Here is a 22,187-nt window from a genome sequence, read left to right on the forward strand (position 1 = left end):
TGCCGCCGCTCCGCCGGACGCCTGCTGCTGCTTCTTGAGATTGCCTCCCTCCTCCTGGGGCGGCTCCGCCTTGTCCCGCTCCTTTTCCTTCTTCGGGGTGGCCGCCTTAGCCTTCTTCGGGTCGCCGTCTTCTCCCCCTTGTCATTTTTCCCCGGTTCCAGTGTGGGGCCCTCTTCGCCGGTGGCGGGACGGGGACCTTCTTAGGCCTTCTTGGCCCGCGCTTAGAGCCGGGCTGGCAGCAGTGGCGCGGCGTCGGAGTCGGATTCTGGCAGGGTGGAGAAGACCACACCCAGAAGAGTACCAAAGGTCCAAAAGGCCCAAGCCCACTCCCATCGCCGAGAAGAGTACCAAAAGGTCCAAAAGGCCCAAGCCCACTCCCATCGCCCAGAAGAGTACCAAAGGTCCAAAAGGCCCAAGCCCACTCCCATCGCCCGGAAGAGGACCAAAGGTCCAAAAGGCCCAAACCCACTGCCTATCGCCCGTCACTCACGCGTGCCCGGACCCTTCCTTTCCTCGCCTCCTACTCTGACCATCTTCTACACCCAACCCAGCCGACCAAATCGACGGGCGCCATGGAGCCGGCGGCGGAGAGGAAGGTGCCCGAGCAGGAGGAGCAGCTGCAGCCGCCGCAGGACGCGCCGCCCGCCGCCGTCGACGAGGAGGACGACGCGGAGGCCGAGGAGACCGAGCGCCGCAACGCCGAGCTCAAGGCCGGCCTCCACCCCCTCAGGGTAAGACCCCCCCACCCGCCGCCGCTAGATCTAAATCCTACCCCTAGCCCCCCCTTCCAGAAATGGCAGAACAATCTTTGAATCTCAGAAAAGCTGACCCTTGATGTGCGTCCGCAGCGCAAGCTCGTGCTCTGGTACACGCGCCGGACGCCCGGGGCGAGGTCGCAGTCGTACGAGGACAACATCAGGAAGATCGTCGATTTCAGCACCGTACGTGTCTCCGATATACTACCAGCAGATTTCTTACTTCGTCAGGGCAGCTGGTTGACTGCTGCTGCTGCTTGTAGGTCGAGTCGTTCTGGGTTTGCTACTGCCACATGGCGCGCCCGTCTTCCCTCCCGAGCCCCACGGACCTGCATCTGTTCAAAGAGGGTGTCCGTCCACTCTGGGAGGTATGTGCTCTGAACGCGCGCGCTGCTGTTTTGTCAGTCGTGGTTGTGTTTAGCTTACTGTCATCTGTGCCAGTGTTTCTAGTAGGGGTTAAAGTTGTTTGATTGGGCAGGATCCTGCAAACCGGAATGGTGGCAAGTGGATTATACGGTTCAAGAAGGCTGTTTCTGGTCGTTTCTGGGAGGATTTGGTAAGTTAATGTATTTGTGCTCTCAAGAGATGGTTGGGTTGTAAGATTGGTCATCATACAAACTTTCATTTTTGTGTGTTAACCCCTCAATTAAAACTTCACTTGCCTGAGCCCGCCATGAAATATCACAAATAAGCCTGCTTGGTTTTTTGGGTTGACCTCGTTTATTAATACTCTATTTTGCTTTTTTCCATCATGTGATTGTCCAGTGATGTTTTTTTATTCATGATGGTTTTCAATTGCGTTTGAACTATGCTGGACCTACAGATGGTTAGTGATGGACCAAACATTTCATTCAAGCCAAAAAAGAAATTAGGTCTAGAGTTGTAACAGAATAATCCTTGATTCTTTCTAGAGTGGAGTTGGTTTGTACTTCACCATGTCATTCCTCAGGTCATGACCAGTGCCAAACTGCCAATGTCAAGGAAGAATAGGGCCATGGCATAAGAACATGGGATTACTCATTATGTATTCATATATCCCAGTAAAAGGCATTAATTCGATCCTTAACCAAATAGCCTTGTAGAGTATAATGGTCTGGCACTCTGGTACCGATATGGCGATACCAACACAAGCCTGATACCTGAGGTAGAATTATTACGATTTCAATGTTTGCTATACACACTTTATGCATTGAAGCGGGTGGTTTAGCATAGGTAAAAGGTGAGGCCAAGCCAGAAATGAATTAGCACCCTTCCAAAATGCACTGTCCTTCAGTTTACCGTTGCCTGCTTTCCTATGCGTGCATGCCATATGCTATAGTTTACAGAGGTCTGCGCCATATTTCTTGATTGCCATTGTCATTTTTTAATTTGATTTTCTAGTTAGTGTTGTATCTTCTTTATCTGAAGTTCATTACCTATTACCTCTAACACTAAATGTGGTGCATAAATGTTTAACTTTGGCAGTGATATTTCCCTATCAATACTTTTGAAATCAAGATTGCCAGTGATCTCATGCACGCCTGCATATATTAGTAAATTGTATGCATTGCTAGTACAATGGGTGCAGTGAGTTTTATTATGTGAAACAAGATGGTCATTTATGGTATTGGTCCCCGCAGCAAAACCTTGAGATTGTTAATTTTTCAAACGGTCGTGTCGGCAAGCGAAGATTTCCTGTGTTCTATACTTCTATGATGCTGCATAATAAAAATTGAAAGAGCTAAATGAACATATGGATATGTGGGTGCCTTATATCAATTGTTGCCACATTCCACTCATGTTGCTAATTTGCAATGCCTGTTTAACATGATAAGCTTTTTTCTCTGTTTATATGTCTTGAGTATACTTCTGAATACTGCATGGTTCCATTTTTGGGGACATAATAAGAGGTCATTTATTTTAGATAGGAAAATATGTGTATTGCATTTGCTCATAATTGGCTGAATTAATGAAATAAATGGAAACAGCACAGCATGTTTCGTTCGAACAACTGCTTGTCCACTACTGTGCGCGCGGGTATTTAAGTTGGTTTGTCTCCTCGTTGCGCGGCGAGGTGGGACTAAAACGCAAGCGACGCATTGCATGCATGCATGCGCGGGCCGTTGGAGCATGTGGACGGGCATGCTTTATTCTTCTGTTTTCCTTGTGGACCTGTTTGACTTATTCTCATTCTGATCTCCCACCCTGAGCCCTCACCTCTAGCTGTTATTGCCTGCTAGTAGCAATGAGTAGGTTTTATCATTATTTTTGCCACTATCTTGCTTTCTCCGCCATGCCTGCTTGCCATTGATGCCACATTCACGCCAAGTTATGTTTTTCTTTGCTCATCAAAAATCAATTTCCTGAGTTGTTTGCCCATTGTCCTGTCTATTTCTGCACTTTCGTTGCCATTAATGTGCAGCTGATGATAGGTTCACCCCAGGCAGAGCTTTGCTTTCTTGTTTAGACAGCCCATGAAGGGTTCAATTTCCTCCTTTCAGCAAGGCATACGTGCTTTCTATACTCTTTGATGTGTCTGTTCTTTTATGGGAATGGTTTGAAGCCTGGTAAAGGTTTTCTGAGGCTTGTCCTTCATTCAGCGTCTGCAGTTATAAACCAATCAGTTTTACAATGCCTCAAGGATAAAACCTGATTGCACAAAATTTGTTATGCGGGCTATTATTTTTCTTTGCAAGGGATTATTTGCATTAAACAGGTATTGCAGAGACTGAATTGTTTCATGTTCAATATCTCCAGGTGCTGGTTCTAGTGGGTGATCAACTCGAGTACAGCGATGATGTTTGTGGCCTGGTGCTCAGTTGCCGTTTCAATGAAGACATTCTGAGCGTCTGGAATCGAAATGCATCAGACCACCAGGTTTGTGAAATCACTTGATGCTTCTACTACTCTAGTGTTTGAGTTTTAGACCGTGTTATCCGCTCAGGTTTCTTTGTTGCAATGCGTTTATTCACTAGTTGTTGTGCATTGCAGGCTGTGATGACACTAAGAGACTCAATCAAGAGGCACCTGAAGCTGCCGCACACCTACCTGATGGAGTACAAGCCACACGATGCCTCGCTGAGAGACAATTCGTCGTACAGGAACACATGGCTGAGAGGCTAAACCTAGTGACCTCCGTGTTGTGTCCGAGCTAGATCCTTGTGGATCTCCAGTTCCGACTTTTCAGCCCCAGCTGTTATGTATTAAGTATGCACACTCTTTGTCATGCTAAGTACTACTATCCAGAATTTCAAATGAACAAGTGTCAACTTTTTACGATACTTTGCCTCTTTAGATCCTATGGGAAATTTTCCTACACTTGTTGTTTGATTCATAGGAACTAATCATTTAGAAATTTTGTAGTGTAAATCCTATAAAATAAAACATTAGCTCATACCTCATGAAAAATTTCTTTGGTGCAATCAAAGAGAACCCATCTTTTCGTAGGATTCAACTAGAAATGACATCCTATGAATCAAATGAGCCTTTATTGTTTTTATGGCCGGCTTGTTTTAACAAGTATCTAGGCGAATCTCCCTTGTGGATTCTGCATGGCAGAGGTACTCCAGGATGACATACTGAGTGCACGAATTAGGCTGGCCAGTAAAATGCACGATGGATAGATGAAAATCCTTGCCCACACGATGAAAGCTATCCGAGTTTATGCCATGCTGGTTTTCAAATACCAAAAGAGATTTGCAAGAAGATGATGGATGCAATCTCCAAATTCTGGATGCATGAAGATTATGGACTACTATCCATGATACCAACAAAATGCACTGATATGCTTGGTGAAAACTTTGTTACCCAAAAAATGAACGAGGCATGAGGTTTAGGGATTTTCATTCTTTCAACCTTGCCATGCTTGTAAAACAGGTTTGGTGATTGATTAATAATCCAGAATCTCTATGTTCCTGAGTCCTAAGTGCAAAATACTACTCTCATGGAGATATCTTGAAAGCGGGACCTAAGGCGGGATCTCTTTCATTTGGCAAAGCATTTGTGCAGGATTATCAACTTTTAAGTGAGGCTTTATTTGGAGAGTTGGAAACGGTGAAAAAAAGTAATATTTGGTCAGACCGGTGGATTTCCAGTAGTGCAGATCGGAGAATTCAAACTCCAAGGGGCAACATATTTTTTACAAAAGTTAGTGAGCTGATCTGTCATGTCTTGTTACTGGACAATGGGATGAAAACTTGATACGAGGAATTTTCCATCCTCTGGATGCGGGAAGAGTTTTGCAGATCCCTCTACACAACCATGATCTGGATGACTTCATTGCCTGGGGATTAACAAAACATGGAAGATATACTGTGAGGTCAGGCTACCACTGTCAATGGAGGCATCAGTTTGGTTCTTCGGCTAGACAATTGGCCCTGCCTGGATCATCTATTCATAATCCGGTTTAGAAAATGTTATGTAAACTTAAACTCCTAGGCAAGATTAAAATTTTCATGTGGAGGGCTCTTCACAACATTCTACCATTAAAATGTATCTTAGCCAATCGCCACATTGGAACGACGAGCGAGTGCCCAATATGTGCGCAAGGACCAGAAGACATTCACCACTTACATTTTTCGTGTCCCGCGGCGCAAGAATTGTGGTCGAGCCTTGACGTGTCTAATATCATTAGCGAAGCGTCCCAGGCTGATCGTGTTGGCTCGTCTGTTCTTGAAATTCTTCTTCGACGCGAGGACAATACGGTGCAGAAATTCGATTCCATTGGCATGAAGGAGTTGATATCCATAACTTGCTAGTACATGTGCTGGATTAGAAGAAGGCGCACACATGGCGAAGTGGTTCCTCCGATCTTCAAGTGTAAGATGTCCAATGGCAGCTAATGCATCAATTTTTTTGAAGAAGTCTGCAAATACGTCCACAACAATCTGGCAAAGACCTGAAACGCGTCAGAAGTTAAATGTTGACGCTTTTTTTTGTGTGGATACGGTTGCAGGGGCAATTGGTGCAATAATTCGCGATTACAAAGGAAATTTTGTGGTGGCTACGGGGAAAGGTATTGTCGCATGTGATGACAACTGCTATGGCAGAGGTTTTGGCCATGAAAGAAGGACTTATGCTTGCAGACAGATTGGGATGCCATAATATTATTGCCGAATCTGGTTCCTCTGACACCAGCGAGACCTGCTTGGGAAGTGAGACTTGGTGGAACGACTCGGCATCTATCGATGCCGATTGTGTTGATCTAGTTGCCTCAATTCGAGAAGTGACCTTCAATCACCGCCGAAGCGATGCAAACAAATCAGCCCATGAGGTAGCCAAGGAGTGTTTTCTTAATAATCTCTCTTGTAAATGGGATGATGAGTTCCCTAGCTTTCTTTTGCAAACACTCCTAAACGATGTAATAGCTGAATGATTCTTGGAGCAGCAAGTTTCAGACGCACCTTTTTCCTTACCAGGGTACCTAAGGGAGTGAAAGGTTTTTAATGAGGCACCTTGCTAGATTAATATATTATAGTTTTACCTAAAAAAAGTGTTCCCGGTTACTTTCTCTGTTTCTCATACAAGGTTATCAGCTAAGTGCTGAGTGGATAATTCATCAGAACACTTGCATATCGCTCTGTCTGTCGAAGAAATTTTATCACGCTGGGTTGGGTAAATGGGCCAAGCCCGTGTTTCCATCGCTAGCCCATGATAGTTGGTTGGATAAATGGGCCAAGCCAGCGTTCTCCAGTCTAGCCCATGATGCTGCCCTCGGTCTTGTTCCCACCAACCTACTTTTTTTTTTTTTTTCCTGTCCTAAAAAAAAAACCTACTTTTTTCCAAGAACACCTTTTACCTTTTTTTTTCTCACTCTACCAGAGTCACTGTCCTGTACTCCTGTACCGTAGAGTACGCCGCGCCAACCTCCGTCCTCCTCCTCCTCGCGTTCGCGTCGCGCCCAAATCCGCCCGCGCTCACGCTGGCTGCACCGCGCGCGCGGGAAAAACGTGAAGCCAATCCAGCCCCATCTCCCGCTCTCTCTTTACCACACCCAGCTCCCCACACCAAAACCCTACCTCCCAACCCCCGCTCGATCTCCTCATTCCGATGGCCGGATCTGCGGACCCGGCGCCGACCCCGACGCCGTCGCCGTCCCCGGCCAAGCCGCCGCTCTCACCTTCCCCTTCGTCCAGCGCCAAGCGGACGAAGCGGTGCGTGCAGTCCAGGCTCTCGTTCGGGGCGGGCAAGTCGGCCGGCGCCGCCAGCGGCGCCGGCAACGGAGGAGGAGGGGCTGTCCCTCCCGCGCCCGCGGCCGAGGAGGCGGCTGCGGGGAAGTCCCCGGAGAAGGGGAGGCGGAGGGGACGGTCCCGGAAATCGGAGGCGGCGGGCAAGAAGGTACATTTCTGGAATTCCCCCCATTCCAGCTGTTGTCCGGCGTCTTCGCCTCGTCAGCTGGACAGCTTTTACTTGTCCCTTGTGTCGAATTATGGCCTGTCGAATTAGGCACCTTCTGTGCTACATCTCGATTTCCCCTTTCCAATTTTAACCGGGAGAATATTATAAATCTGCAGTGCTGTGTACTAGTACTGCTTACTCAAACGTAGACAAGTTAACCCAACATCCTGACTGACCCCTTCACTATTTCCTTTGACCTGAACCATGGCGAGCCGAGACCAGCCTACTCACCACTCTAGTGTTTTGGAACTCGTAAAACTTCCTTTATCATGTTTGGTTGAAGCGACCCAGCGTCAGTAGGAGTGCAAACAGATTGGGTGAGATGGCAAGTTTGATGTAACCCTGTGGAGTGTTCGGGGTGAGACCGATCTTGACGCGGATATGGAAACTTTGGGTGGCGTCGACATGTAAATTCTTCCACTGGCTGGTCATGAGAAACAGGGTTGGGACAGCGGGCTGTGTTTACGAACGAGGCTGGCCAAATTCTGGCCTTTGCCCTCTTTGTAAACAAGTACGGCAAACAGCAGCGCATATCCTTTTCAAATGCTGCTATACGATGAGAATATGGAAAATGCTCAAGCGATGGCTCGGTCTTCATGATGTGCATCCAACCACATAAATGAGGACTCTGGGTGGAAGATCAATGCTATTGGGAAACAAAGATCTTTTCAAATGCTTCTCTTGCAGTGCTAGTCTTGTGTGGGATCTGTAATGAAAGAAATTCGTGGGTCTTCCAACACACTGTAGCTCTACCTACAAGATTAAGGAAGAAAACAACCACTGGGGGTGCTTGAGGTCTTGAGCTGCTTTTTTTTTTGTAATAAACACAATATATTAAGCAAGCAAGCCGCCTCATTAAAAACCTTCCAGTCCCCTTAGGTACCCTGGTAAGGAAAAGAGTGCGTCTGAAACTTGCTGCTCTGAGTTCAAATACTAGTTACAACCTCTAGCAGAGTTACATCTCGAATTACATCAGCTATTATGAAATCAGGAGGGCTATCATCCCAAACTAAGCTAACTTTTGTCTCATAACCACTGGGGGTGGCAGGCAAAATACTTGAGGTCTTGAGCTGCTTGATACTGGGAGAGTAGGCAATTTCTACTCAAAACTTCTGAAAACATACTTAATTAATGAAAATGTCAAGTCCTTTTTTCCTCATTTCAAAATCGATAAATCTTAGATCGATCTTTTGGTTCAATTTCTATGCTGTACATTCTGTGAATTCTGTTGTCTGTCCTGTTATGCGAAATACTAATTTCTTTAATCAACCTTCATGTAGCCATCTTCAAACAAGGAGACCAATGGGTTGGATCAAGGTAGCACAGATGAAGGGATTTCTATTGGTATGTCAATCCCGTAACCGACATACAATATTTCTGCCATTTCTTCAAGTGTTTCACTGGCCTAGTCAGTCATTCTTTTTCGTATCTATTTGGTACATTGTGATTGAGGGGCGAATACTATTGTGCCAGAAATTAATATCTATGTTGCTGGATTTCAGATGAGAGCCCTCAGAAAAAGCAGCGGAAAGGTAGAAATCAAGATGCAGCACGGAAGGTTCCTAACAGAAAACGCTGCAAGGCATTGGAATCTACTGATGGTTAGTTCTCTCTCTCACACACACCGTCTCTCTCTTTCTCTCTCATCCGTATGCTCACAGTTAAGAACTTATAGTCTTATCAAATACTTTGTATCAAACAACTATGCCTGTGTATCCCAGTTTGATATGATTGAGTTAATGTTGTTTTTTTTATTTTCGTACAATGGAAAGATAAAAACTATCAAGTCTTCAAAAGTTTGACATGTAACATTTCGAAGGAAAAATGATCCACCTACATTGAATTCGAAAGACTGAAAACTTTACATGTTGAGTCGGAAATATTTCACTTGTCTGTCATATAGATTTAGTTTTTAACAGGTTTATCACATAGAGCATACTAATCATTAGCTTAAATGTATTATTGTCACAATTTTTTTTTCGTATTTATTGGGTTTACTTGTATTCTACTTACATGTTTATTTGGATAATATTATGTATTTGTAATTTTACGTATTTATTGGTTAGCTTGCACTTGAGTTTGGCGGAGGTGTAATAAGAACTTTTGTTATATGAAGGTCATGGAAGCTACCAGCAACTGAATAGCAGTCAAACTGAAGCATCACCTGTATCAATTGATATAGATTTGAACAGTGTGCCTTCGGAAGCACAGGAGGATGCCAATGATGTATTAGAGAATGAAGATAAGTCACAGGTGATAGTTGACCTAAGGTCAGAGGCGAAAATAGCTGCACAGGTAAGCTCCAGCTCCATGGTCTGCATTCCTCAGATACGCGCCGTATGCTCCTTGTCTTGCAAGTGTTCCTGCTACCATCAAATTTATTGCGAAGCTCATATTTATAGCTATTTGAATGTCACCTTATCATCCAAAGAAACGGGAACGAGTCATATGCTATTCATTCAGAATACTTGATACTGTTACGGAATGGTAGTGGATATCTTTGGTTGGCTGAATATTGGATTCTTGCTGATGACTCGGTTTACCAGTCTATATCTGTAGTAACTAGTTCACACTTCACAACGCTGGTAAAGAGCCCTCAGAGAGGGGTCATGTGGCGACAGCTATAGAAGGAGGCCATCGGACGGGGAGATAGGGGGTGGAGATCCGAGCTGGAACATACAGCCATAAATGAGCTAGGAGACTTTATTAGTTCATATTTGCTTATTAAGACACCGTTCAACTCTTATAGAAACAACTTGACTGGACTCCCAAGGGATAATCTCTATTGTAAGGAAACAACCTAACCAAAGATAAGCATCTAGAGTAATCAAATTAGCTGATCCCCAGCTAAAAAAACTAAGCACGTTTGAACAGTATCATCAAACATAACATCTGTAGATATTAGATAATACTCCCTCCGTTCACTATTATAAGATGTTTTGGATATTTCAATGTGGATTAGATATGGACCAAAATGAGTGAACCTACACACTGAAACGTGTCTAGATACATACATTTTCGAAAAACCCTAAAACATCTTATAATAGTGAATGGAGGCTAGTAGAACAAAAGCAGTAGGGTCCTCCCTCAGTATTGGCGTGAAAGGAGAAGAAAAACGAGATCTTCTGTAGTAACTTAGTGCGTCAGGTAGAGAGGTTGATTGCTCTGTTATTTCCTACTTGTAATCTGAGCTGTATAGCCATGGCCTCATTTGTAAGACCAAGTTAAAACACCAACAATTATTTAAGAACTGGTCTCATTCATTGTTAAACAGTACCATTGTGCATGCAACATACCATTTCCAATATTTGGGTGAACCACCACATCACCCAGTGTTGAATTAAGGCTTGTTATCTTATTACACATCTACCAGCTTGTCGGTGCTCTGGTTATGGCCCCAATGTTTGAGGGGAAAAAGAATTTTCCTTCGTACTTGTTTTAGTTAATTTCATGTTTATCCTGCTGTTCTCTGAAAAAGTATGTCCTTTGCTTTTGTTGACAGGAAATTCGGATGCTATCATCTGGAAAGAAAATCCATCCATTTTTTGCTTCCCGGAAAGTGAACAAAGGTGCTGATCAAGATGTTCTCAATATCGAGGATGCAGACTCCCTTTGTGCTACGGAGAGGGACCCGCCATTCTGGCCTGTTCATGTGTGCCAGTTGGAGGTGTGCCAGCAATTAGTCCATACATCTACTTGTAGAATGCATATAGTTTGCAGTCTATTTCTAGGAGGTTTATTCAATTCAATTGAACTGTACCCTTATTATTTTGACAGGGTTCTATTTGCTATTTTGCAGACTAGCATACCAATTCACTGGAGTAGATTGCTAATTGTGGAGGGATCTTTTCTTAATACCAGAGCTGCTGATACACTTGAAAACTCTGTCTCATTCTGTGAGGGCTTTGTGAAACCTTTGACAATAGAATCTAATTGCAAGAAGATGTGTCCAAACCAGTTGGTCAAGCAGAATGCTGCAGATCATACAGCTTCAGGAATGGATTTCTCTAGCTTTTCTAATGAACAAAGTGGAAGCAAGTTCCCTTCTTTGAATGTGGTATAAGCTTTGTTTTCACAGTTTTCTTATGAAGTATTCAGATGAACTTGCTCTGTGCTTCTCTTATCAGAATTGTTCAGCGACTACATTCTTTGTTCTAGCCGTGCACTAATCTAGTTTGTTTGACCATTTGCACTCCAGATCCATTTGAATGATGAGAGTTTGTTGACATCTGATTCCAGTTGCCATGCTTCTCTTTCTTATACCGAAAACCCGGAAAGGATACTGCAAGGATTGCCAGAAGTTGGCCAGAAAGGGTAACAAGCATTACATATGTTGTTTACCTAAATATGTGCAAGATCCTTGGCTTTCTGCTAGCTGCCTTAGTTTTGCCTTCATATTTAACTTGGAAATTTTATTAATCATTTGAAATCGTCAGTCCATGAAGCTGCATATCATAGTTTCTGGAACAAAGTCGTCAAATGACTAAGCCAAACAAGGCCACACCTTATTCGTTAATGTCTGCTCAAGTGGTGTTAGTCATCAGGATATCAACTTGTTTTGTATTTCTGTTATTTTCGTGCTCTTTTTTCCCGAGATAGAATCTTGTCACACTTTTTCGATTGTATATTTTGCAATAGACTGTTCCTGATGCCTCATCCATAGTTCTAGATACTGAGCCAGTAAGGCCAGTGGTTCACTGACTGAACTGGTGGTTTGTAAATACCACTATTAGTTTTTTTCAAGAAATAGAGGCAAATAGTACGGTAAGAAGTTCCAACTGGACAAAATATGTAGTGTCAAAAGTGGATGACCCGAAAGAATCCATGGATGATGGAAATAAGAAATCAATTATGGTGTCAGAAAGATTGTGTTAGATATTGCCTACTTGAACCAGCTATAGATGCTCCGACCCAACAAAATTCAAGCATAAAATCAACGTGCCAAACTCTAGTCTGGATGCAAACGAAAAACTGAACCGCATGTGCTGTCAACTCAAACAATTCTAAACTACATGCCATCTGAACACCATGTCTCTTTTCTTCTAGTGGCTTGCCACTACTCACAAGTTGCCCCAGCGTGCCTTATTTCTTGCAACCAATACTGCGCCTATGTTGTGCTGGCCACGATATTTGGACCTGTCGGATGATGAAAGTGGTTCACGGGACTGGAAATTCGACGGCAGCAGACAGAAGCAAGTGGATGACCCAGATGATGAGATGAGAACGGAGGATGTGGACGTGGGAGAGAGCATGAGATGGATGCAAGGCTGGGCTTGACCAGCCAAGTTGCCCTCCTCTAAGAATAGCTGGCTGTCTCAGCAAAAAATGCTCAGTTCTCTGATTTTACTGTCTAGTGCCCTTTTTTTCCCGGTCCTACTACTTGTACAGTTTTCTAAGTGAGCCAGCTGCCAAACTTGCTGGTTCTTTTTTCCCATTTTAATCGCTGCTCTGGCTATTTTAACTGTGTTTGCTAGACAATTGGTAAACCTAAAACCCTGACTAACAGACAAACATAGTAGTTGAATAATTGTTTCTCTATGAGCGATATACTGTAAAAAAACTGACTTGAAAATTGTTTTTCAATTTACCTTTTAACAAATAGGTGCTTATCAGTTTGTTTAACTAAGGTTGTTTGTTAATAACACTAAATGTGTGAGTTCTCCATAATATTCTATTAAGCATTAACTTTCCATCAACTTCATTAGTGCCAAGTAAGTTAGATTTTGTGTTTGATATTTGTATACACCATTTCCAATTGGTGTCTCATATGCTGCATCGTCATTTAGGCTTATGCTGTGAGCATCAATGAAGAGAGTCTAGGTATAGAAATAAAGGATTTATTACCTTTCATATGTACTGAAATATGAAAAGTCGACATCAAAAGTTTCCTTGTCCTTTTTCTACTTAACTATTTGTCAGAATTATCTCTTGTGGTGCTTTGGTTGGTTAGCATATCGATGTGTAATACTGCATGCTAACCAAGTCTTTTTAAGAAATTATTTGATGATAAAAGAAAGAATTGTTTTAACCCTTATCTTATGTATTAAAATATTTGCTGTTGCAGCTGTCAGCCATCTTATTACCTCTGGATTGACAAGTACCGGCCTGAAACTGCTGCTCAGGTGAACATTGACAATTATACATAGCATAATATCTTTCTCGTTTGTTTCTTCTACTTATAGATCTGTGGAAGTAACACGAAAAAATTCAGATATGCTTACATTTTTTATTGAATTTCCTCTTTATTTTGGTCAAATAGGTTTGCGGAAATGTTGAGCATGTAAAATTTCTCAGTGAATGGCTCAAAGGGTGGGATGAAAGAGGCCACAAGAAGAAACAAGTTGGTGCTGCTAATGAGAGCATCAATGTCAGCTCTTGCCAAGATGAATCTGACACAGATACAGATTGTTCAGAAGATGCTTCTGATTATGAAAATGTGCTTTTAATTACTGGACCAGTTGGGGTGAGTGTCATGCTCAAGAGCACCTGTCATTATCATTGTACACTTAATTAACACGTTGCTTTCAGCAATCCATCAATCTGCACTTTATCATTGTACACTTCGTTAAATTGTGCTTCTAATTACTGGATCAGTTTGGGTGAGTATTTTCTACAACTGGCATACATTCATATTGGGGAAATTGCTGCCAGTAACTAACATCATCCTAAATGCAGCCCCTCCCACCAAAATATGGAATAGGATTACATGCCTCTGACACTGACAGTATGGAGCTTCCCATTTGTTACAACATGAAACGCTTCTCTTAAATACGTTAAGACAATGTAATGTCAAATTATATGCAGTTGGTAGCTTAGTTTGGACAGGAAAGGTCACAGTATGTTGTTATTCATCTGAACTCAAAAGAAGGTTTACAGCCTCTGTAGTTTGTTCAGAAGTTAGTTTGCATATTTGAAAGCACCTGGCTATGTTTAGGCATTAATAGCAAGTGGCTTCTGTTTTTGTCCTAGCAATTTATATTTTTCTGTATTCATTTAAGTGGCCACAGAGCTGCGGTAATATAAAAGTACTAATCTATTGATGCCCCTACTGTGTTCTAATTTATATTTTCTTATCATCCATCTGACAAATTGTAGTAGCCACCTGAAGTTACTGATTTACTATCAGCAACGAACTCTGTTGAGACAATGCAATGGGAACAATGTGTATACTTGTATTATTATGTCTATTTTTTTCGAAATGGGGTATCCCCAGCCTCTGCATCAATCGATGCATACGGCTTCTTTTATTAAAAGAATATCAGTATTACAGCCATCGAATATGAATATTAAAAGAATATCAGTATTATTATGTCTATACATAGACGTGCAGCCTAGATTTACTCTGATCTCTTTGTTCTTACTCCCAGTGTGGAAAATCAGCCGCAGTTTTTGCGTGTGCAAGAGAAGAAGGGTTCAATGTAATTGAGGTATTTTCTGAAGTTCCAATATTGGTTCACCTTGTATTGCTTCCCAATTTCCATATTGTCAGTACCATTTATTTGTTGAGACAGTACTTATATTTAACCTCGTGGCACCTTTCGGTCCCTGCTTTGTCTTCCGTGGGTCTGCTTGGTCTTTGAGTTTGTAGTAATACACTGTTTTGAACCATATTGACTTCAAGCAGTGCACCAGGCTCCACCTACCAATATTTTGAATGTGCTTCTCTAGGTCACTTTTTGTGTAAACTGTAAACTATGGTGTTACACAAGCAGATTAGCTGAAATCCATTCCAGTTGCTTGCTACGAGGTGGCTTGCATGGGTGGTTTCATATTTGCATGGGTGCATCAGGTAAAAAAAACCCTCTGTGTGCACTTAAAGTGGTCGTGCTTTACGGGTCAGTCATATGTAAACTAGTACTACATTTCCCAGCTGCCTGTAATTAGGTTAGGTGGCACACACCTTACTCAAGTTCCATATTGATGACAAACAAGATCATAATCATCTCTATGCATGCTCAATCTTCACCTGTCTTGTAACTATGGCCTATACTCAGTATGTGTACTGTTTGCTTGCTAGATCAACTTTTTTTGTTGATCTGAAGAAAAGTGATTAAACTTGCATTCAGTGTCTTACAGTGTTGTTTGTTTGGTCTAATCCAAGCAACATATGATTAAAGCACGAAGGGTTCGTACCACTATAATTGGCAGTGTTTGGATCTTAATTTTTTTTGTGGGGAGGAGCTTGAAGTATTGTAGAGTTAGTATCAGGATCCAATAAGAGCAATTAGGTTGATTAGGATTCCTAGTCCTAGTGTAATGAAGGCTTGTATCATAGTCAGGCTGTAAATCTTAGGCCTATGTACGAAAGCTCTTGGGGTCCGGAGGGACATCGCACAAAGTTTTCCCAAATTATTACATGATGGTATACATACAATAGCCATGAGTTGGCACTGTCATCCGAGAGAACCAGGAATAGGGCATGTATAGTTTTTAATTAGTTTCCTACCAAGTTTGCAGTATTTCAGCAGCTTTTCTTTTGAAAAAAACTCTCCTTGTACTTTTTCTCAAAGTGTGAATTTGTAGGTGAATACATCTGATATGAGAAATGGGGCATATGTGAAGCAAAAGTTTGAGGAAGCAACTAAATCACATGGCCTTGAAAAATGGTATGCCTGATTTCTCCATGTTAACCATTTATGTTTACGATGAACAATAGTTGTCTAATTGTTTTGACATTCCTTTGTTACTCCCCTCTACTCTTTTCATGCCGCATCTTATTATGCACCTTAGTCCATTGGGGAAACACCTCACACAAATAAGCTGCACTGTGATGGCTTGAAGGGGCAGAATCTTAGGAGAAATGTTAGACTATAGGCCCATACGACTTCTTTATTCATTCTTATTACTTAAGAGATAATCCAACCTTCCTTAGCTCTTATATACATATAGGCCTTAACAATATAATATCAGTGCTAATATTGCTCTCTAATTCATTCAATTCTGGGTATTGTTTGCCCCCTTGCATAGCTCACTCTACCAATTTTGGTCAACCATTGGCTAGCCAAAAAAAATGGGTAGAGATTTCTTGACCCTTTGTTGGCCAAGAACTTGGCAATAATTATGAAGAGAGTGTGCAAGCTCCATAGGCAACCAAAAATTTCGGCAACCAAGCAAGAGGCAAAATATCATAGGCTGCCAAAATTTTGGTGTGGCAAATTTTAGCACCAATTAAACATTTACCCTTAATCTGGCTCCTCAGCAAAGTAGGGACTAACAACCAAATCTGCAAAGTAGGGATTAACAACCAAATCTGCAAATTAGGGACTAACAATCAAATCTGCTGTTTTAGAGATTATCGCATCATCATATAACACTGGAAACCTGCTTATAATTATGTGAAAAGTGCTGCTCAATTTTTTTTTGTTTGGCAAGCACCAAGTTGACATGTAATGAAATGCAGTTCAAATGTCAATTTATGTACGCATTCTTGTCTAAACGTTATAGAGTTGCCTTTTTGAGGTGTACATACCTCAATTATCTTTTTGTCTCCCATACAGGTCACAAGAGGAGGACACCACTTCACCAAGAATTGATTCTTTAGATCCTGATAGGGCTGAATGCAAACAATCAGTGTCATGCTCTACAGGAAAAGCATCTAACAGCAATGGGCATAAATCACCTGCGAAATGCTACTTGACTTCTAAGCTGAGTGATGAAGCCCCTAAACAAGTCATTAACAAGACGCTTATCCTATTTGAGGATGTGGATACTGTCTTTGATGAGGATCGTGGGTTTATTTCGACCATACTTAAGATCGCAGAGACTACAAAATGGCCAATTATACTGACTAGCAACAGTGAGTCTTTGTCTTCAGTCTTGCATATCTCAAATGATCATCGTAGTTAATTTGATGTTATATATATACTAAAGCTCTTATTATTTGTTACACTTTCCTTGATATGTGAAGAGAAGGATCCATCTTTGCCTAATCTCTTGGATCAGCTCATTTTGGATTTCAAATATCCATCAGCTGGGGAGCTACTTTCCCATGTTGGCATGGTAAAGAGCTATTTCGTGGATGAAAACTTATGTTACTTGTCTGATTTGGTGAAAGTTGATTATGTTCTAACTTTGTTCAGATCTGTAAATCTGAGGGAGTGGATGTCGCTGCTCCTCAATTGAAGTATATTATCAATGCTTGTTTAGGTGATATTAGGCGGACAACAATGCTTTTGCAGTTTTGGTATCAAGGCAGACAACAATACACAGGTTAGGTACTTCGGTGTGCTTGTGCTGGCCCATTACTTACAAAATTGAAACCTAAGTGAAAAAGCTTAAATTATTTTTCATTTATTCACTGAAGTGGCTGGGTAGCTGCATGATTCACATATCAAGATAGAAACATGTTTGTGTAATTTGCTTGCAACCACTGCTGGACTAGCTGTTATAGGCATGGACTGTTAGACATCTCATATCTTTTAGTTGGAAGGTGACCTCTTAATCTGGTTAGTTGCATGCATCTCATAATCAGGTAGTCTATCATGTTAGTTGCATAGTTCTAGGATTCCTTTTGTCGAAATAATTTTATTAGTGGTCAAATCAACAGATGGCTTAATTTTTCACGTTTATTGATCAACCTTGAGCTACCTTACATAAAGTAGTTCAAATTAGTGAAACTATAATGCCTTATCACAAGAAACCTGACAGCTTAAGGGCTTATTTAATCGGTACTACTCACTTCATGTGCTATTACCCTTTAGTCACCTTACAAGATAAAGGCATTAATGATAAGCTCGGTACAGAAGGCCCTAATTCACCACAGTTTGTTCAGTGGCTCATAATTTTTAGTTCATTAAGACAGGTTTCACCTATGTTGGTGAAAGCCGTGGCATTGTTTTGGTTATTGATATCACTAAAATGCCATGCACTTGCCCGAATAAATAAACTATCAACCTTCAAAAAAGTTTAATTAATTTAATTACTATAATTAGAATTAGATTAGCAATATATTTCTTTCTTTAATAAAAAAGAACTATGTAACTAACATAAACTACTCCAATGAAAAGATTGAAAGTTTTTGGTAGTTAGAGAATTCTCGTACTTCTGTACTTCTTCGCCTTGAAAACAAAAAAAGTGGTGTTGTTTTAGTTCCTTTTACGTGATCTCTCTGACTAGTGGTAGTTTAGCTTCAAAGGTTTGGCATTTAAATGTTTTATTATATCTGGAACTGCTGAGCATATGAATTTATTCTAATTTATTTTCTATTTCAGAGAGGTCAAACAAATGCTTGTCTAGTCCTTTTTCACTTGACTTAGATGCAGTACATTCTACTGTGCCAAGAATGTTACCTTGGGACTTCCCCTGTAAATTATCAGAAACAGTGTTCATGGAGATAGAAAAAACAATCCTTTTAGCTGAAGAAAAGAAAAGGCAGATGGAAGTATCAGAGTTTGAAGCACTAGAGTTGCAAATAATAGCACCTCTGACCAAGGGCAGAAGTGCAGTTAAAACAAGAAAGATAAAGAAATCCAAGTTAAAGCATGGCCACTCTACTGAATGTAACAATATTTCACCGTGTAAGAATGATCTTGATGATTTTGATGATGACCCGGATATCTCTCTTCTGTCTGATCAGCAAAGAATAAGGAAAAAGAAGGGTGTACTGCTATTATCTGAGTCGGATGATGATCAAGCCGATGCACATATTGCTGAAGATGCCAAAATTACTGTTCCAGAAGGTGGTGTATTCTTGGAACCTTTAGAAGTGCCCCTGCATGGGCAAGGAATCTCAAATCAGTTTTGTTTCCCAAGCGAATCAAGGGAGACTTTTGAAATAACTAATTCTTTCCAAAACCAGTTCGAAAGCAACTTGGTTGGGTCCATTTCACAAATATGTGATACTTTTATGTCACAGGGTGTGTCGTGTGTGCCTGAGTCATCCCTCATAGCTGGTGGTGTATCTGCATCAGTTAGCAGCGATGACCTTTTATCAAGTATGGTGTCCAATGGTTTATCTACCTTTAACAATGACAGTGTTTGCACTTCGCCTAAAACGGCAGTAGAAGACACTGTCAATGCGAGGAATTTAATGGCCGAAACGCACAAATGCATGGAAGATGTGGTTGGTGAGACATGTGAGGCCTATGCCGAATCATTTGGCAGGAACGAACAAGCAAGTTGTTCGACTGCAGGGTATCAACTTATGGATGAATGTAGTCAAGCTGGAAGCATTTGGCCGCTTTCTGGCAAAAAAACTAATGACTGTTACAAGGTTGAATGTGTACAAGATACTTGGAACAGGCTGCGACGATGTTCTGTACTTCCCCGTGAGACCAACCACAACAGAACTGTTCCTGGAACTTTGAAGCTTGCTTCCTGTGTGTCTGATTTTATATCAGAAACAGATCTTCTGCTTGCCCGTTGCTACCCTCTTATCAATGTCAGTACTCTTATCGTTTTCTTGCTTGCCAATTAATGTTTGTGTTATATGGTGTACTCTTGATGTATTTTTTTTATAAATTTGTGCAGGACATTTTGGATCCATCTTCGACTCCATGTGCTGAGCCTGGTGACTTGTCCTGGTACGACAAGCAGCTTGAGATGGGATCTGCCTATTCCCAGCATGCTCTTTGCGTTTTCTCAAGGGACTCCCAGGATAAGGAGGATGGTTTAATTGATTTGTCACACGAGTTGTTGTTTGCCAGTACATCTGCCACATCTCTTGGTAAACTTATTAGTTCAGGGATCAGCAGTAGTGATGGATTTGGGAACATTTCCCACATGAAAGATCCAACAAGCTGTATTTCTAAGGGGAGGTAAGCATTGCATTTCCCTTGTGCATCTGTTAGCTTGTATACTGTATGAATGTATCTTGTGCTTTGCCTCATGGTATTACAGCTCAGTTTTTATTCATTTATGCATTTAATATGGAGTAAATTTGAGAAACCTTGGTTTATGGTCCTAGTGGCCATAATCTGCCGAAGGGTCATATGGTTTCCAAAACAAAACAAAAGCTAATTCCCACCTGGGCAAATATTCAATTTTGACATGCAATGCTACTTCTGCACTGTTGGCCAGTTGGCCTTTGGCATGCTGAAAATAGGAACACTGCTCATCTACCAGAATTATATGTGGGAAAAAATTGAAGGTATGTTGCTCCCTCTGATTCATATTACTTGTCGCTAATATGGATGTATCTATAACTAAAATATGTCTAGATACATCCATATCAGCAACAATTAGATTGGAGGGAGTATTATTTAGTGGTCATACTCACACCTCACAGGCCATAACAGTAAACATTTAAGCTATATTTGCAATAATATAAGGTCATATATATAGCCATACACTTAACACAATCTATAGTTTTATGTTGGTGCATTAAACAGTTGCGAGTCTTTCCCGTGTTCAGCCATTTCTGTGGATAATAGATTTCGTATAAATTTAGATTTTGTACAAATTGTATTTTTTGCTCATTTTTTTTAACTTAGTGAAATATTATCTGGCTGAATGAGCCTTTTTGGCTACTGTTAAATCAGTTTTCTGTTGTATCCCTTTCCTCCTAGGAGGCTTGTAACAAAAACTTCCATCTTTTCAATGAAATGAAACACAAAGGTCCATTGTGCTTTCTCGATTTTGTTGTTGTTTTATGTATTTACCAATGGAACATTCATTTTGAGGCATTGAACTGTGCAGGGAGCAACTTGGCCATCTTACTGAAACGCTGATTCCAGTAGTCCCTTCCAAGCTATCTCTTTCACTGAGAGGACCTGCTTTTGTTGATTATTTATCTTCGACGTGTCAGATATCGCAGTTAGAAAACTTGCGACTTTCTGAAAATAAAGCTGGAAACAACCAGAGGAGGTAAACCCTGTCTTTCAGCTCTGTAGATATTTTCTCTTGTGCACTAAGTATGATTTTTTTTAAAAATGAAGTATGACATTGTTATCATGTGTACATAAGTTTCTTTTTGGTGCACAAATGGTACTCTAGGTATGCCAAGCTCTTTTTTGTGTAAATAAATCTAAGGAGACCAAACAGCACAAACTGCAGTGATTTTGTCTAAACATACCGTGATACCTGTTCTGGGCATATTTTTACTATTTAAATGCATATTTAATCCATAATTGTCCTGCTTTGAAAATAATATTTGCCACAATCTAGTTAAATTGCTTCAAAATGGAATCTCTTGTGTGAACGTACAAGCTTAACTTTACATTTTCATTTTTCTTTAAGTTGGGACTCTGGAAGTAATTAAATGGTTTCTTTGTCGCAAGAACATCATGTAGCATTTTTTTCTCAGAATTCAGGATTCATTTTCAGGAATGTATCAAGCAAGGCGCAATAATTCACTGCTGCTGTTTGTGTGTTGCAGGTGTCGTCGGTCAAGACATTACTTGAGTTCTGCTGCACTTTCACTGTCACCTGAAGGCGTTGAATTGTTAGCACAAAGTGGCTGTTTTGGTGACAGACGCAAGAATTTAGAGGAAACTAATGCTTAGACTAGATACAAGTGAATAATCTGGTTTCGATGAGAAGCGGCAGCTTTTTTTGGCTATAGCTTGATTGTGGTTGACTGAGGCGACCCATTTTTATTTTCACAATTCAGGAACTGTAGTAGCCCAATGGTGAAGTTCTGGTCCATAACGGGCGAAGCTGACAAATCCAGGTATTCCTGTAGATGTATATGTAGTAAATGTTGTCATCCTAATTTATAGTTCACTGTAAGCATCTGGCCGATGTGATTCTAACAGCAACAGACTTATACATGTCCATCTGAAAAATACTAGTGTCCACCACCCGAAATAAAAGCCATCATTTTCAGCTTAGACAACAAATCTCGTTTCTTTTTTATGGTTAAATTGCATTGTCTGCATAAGGGCGTGACTCGTGAGTGGAACCTGTTCAATACTAGTAATTTCCCGCTTTGCAACTCAATGATTGGCACGACTCATGTTATTTTATTTCACAAAGAAAAGGCAAAGCTGTAGATTTTGGAGTGCGCAAGCGCAACACTCTTAACTATAAAGCACTAACATCTTAAAAAAACTATAAAGTGCTAACTTTGTTCTCTTTTACCCATTTAGGATATTTTATTTACTGGTGCTTAGAGGTCTC

General features: G+C 41.2%; 2 protein-coding genes across 2 annotated transcripts; both read left to right on the plus strand.

The window, feature by feature from the left end:
* The first annotated feature begins 470 nt into the window (after positions 1-470).
* Positions 471-4,015, plus strand: LOC127296140 (eukaryotic translation initiation factor NCBP). Its single transcript, XM_051326168.2, has 6 exons — positions 471-731; positions 849-941; positions 1,019-1,123; positions 1,234-1,311; positions 3,492-3,611; positions 3,726-4,015. Exons 1-6 carry the CDS (start codon positions 573-575, stop codon positions 3,855-3,857), a joined length of 687 nt encoding a protein of 228 aa, XP_051182128.1. The 5' UTR covers positions 471-572; the 3' UTR covers positions 3,858-4,015.
* A 2,579-nt stretch (positions 4,016-6,594) lies between these two features.
* Positions 6,595-21,907, plus strand: LOC127296141 (uncharacterized). Its single transcript, XM_051326170.2, has 18 exons — positions 6,595-7,070; positions 8,411-8,474; positions 8,633-8,731; positions 9,247-9,425; positions 10,633-10,797; positions 10,930-11,187; positions 11,329-11,444; positions 13,195-13,252; positions 13,390-13,593; positions 14,498-14,557; positions 15,654-15,736; positions 16,628-16,926; positions 17,038-17,129; positions 17,210-17,339; positions 18,341-19,509; positions 19,599-19,885; positions 20,766-20,933; positions 21,445-21,907. Exons 1-18 carry the CDS (start codon positions 6,783-6,785, stop codon positions 21,569-21,571), a joined length of 3,846 nt encoding a protein of 1,281 aa, XP_051182130.1. The 5' UTR covers positions 6,595-6,782; the 3' UTR covers positions 21,572-21,907.
* The last annotated feature ends 280 nt before the right edge of the window (positions 21,908-22,187 follow it).

Source organism: Lolium perenne, chromosome 4 (assembly GCF_019359855.2).
Source record: "Lolium perenne isolate Kyuss_39 chromosome 4, Kyuss_2.0, whole genome shotgun sequence".
NCBI classification, from domain to species: Eukaryota; Viridiplantae; Streptophyta; class Magnoliopsida; order Poales; family Poaceae; genus Lolium; species Lolium perenne.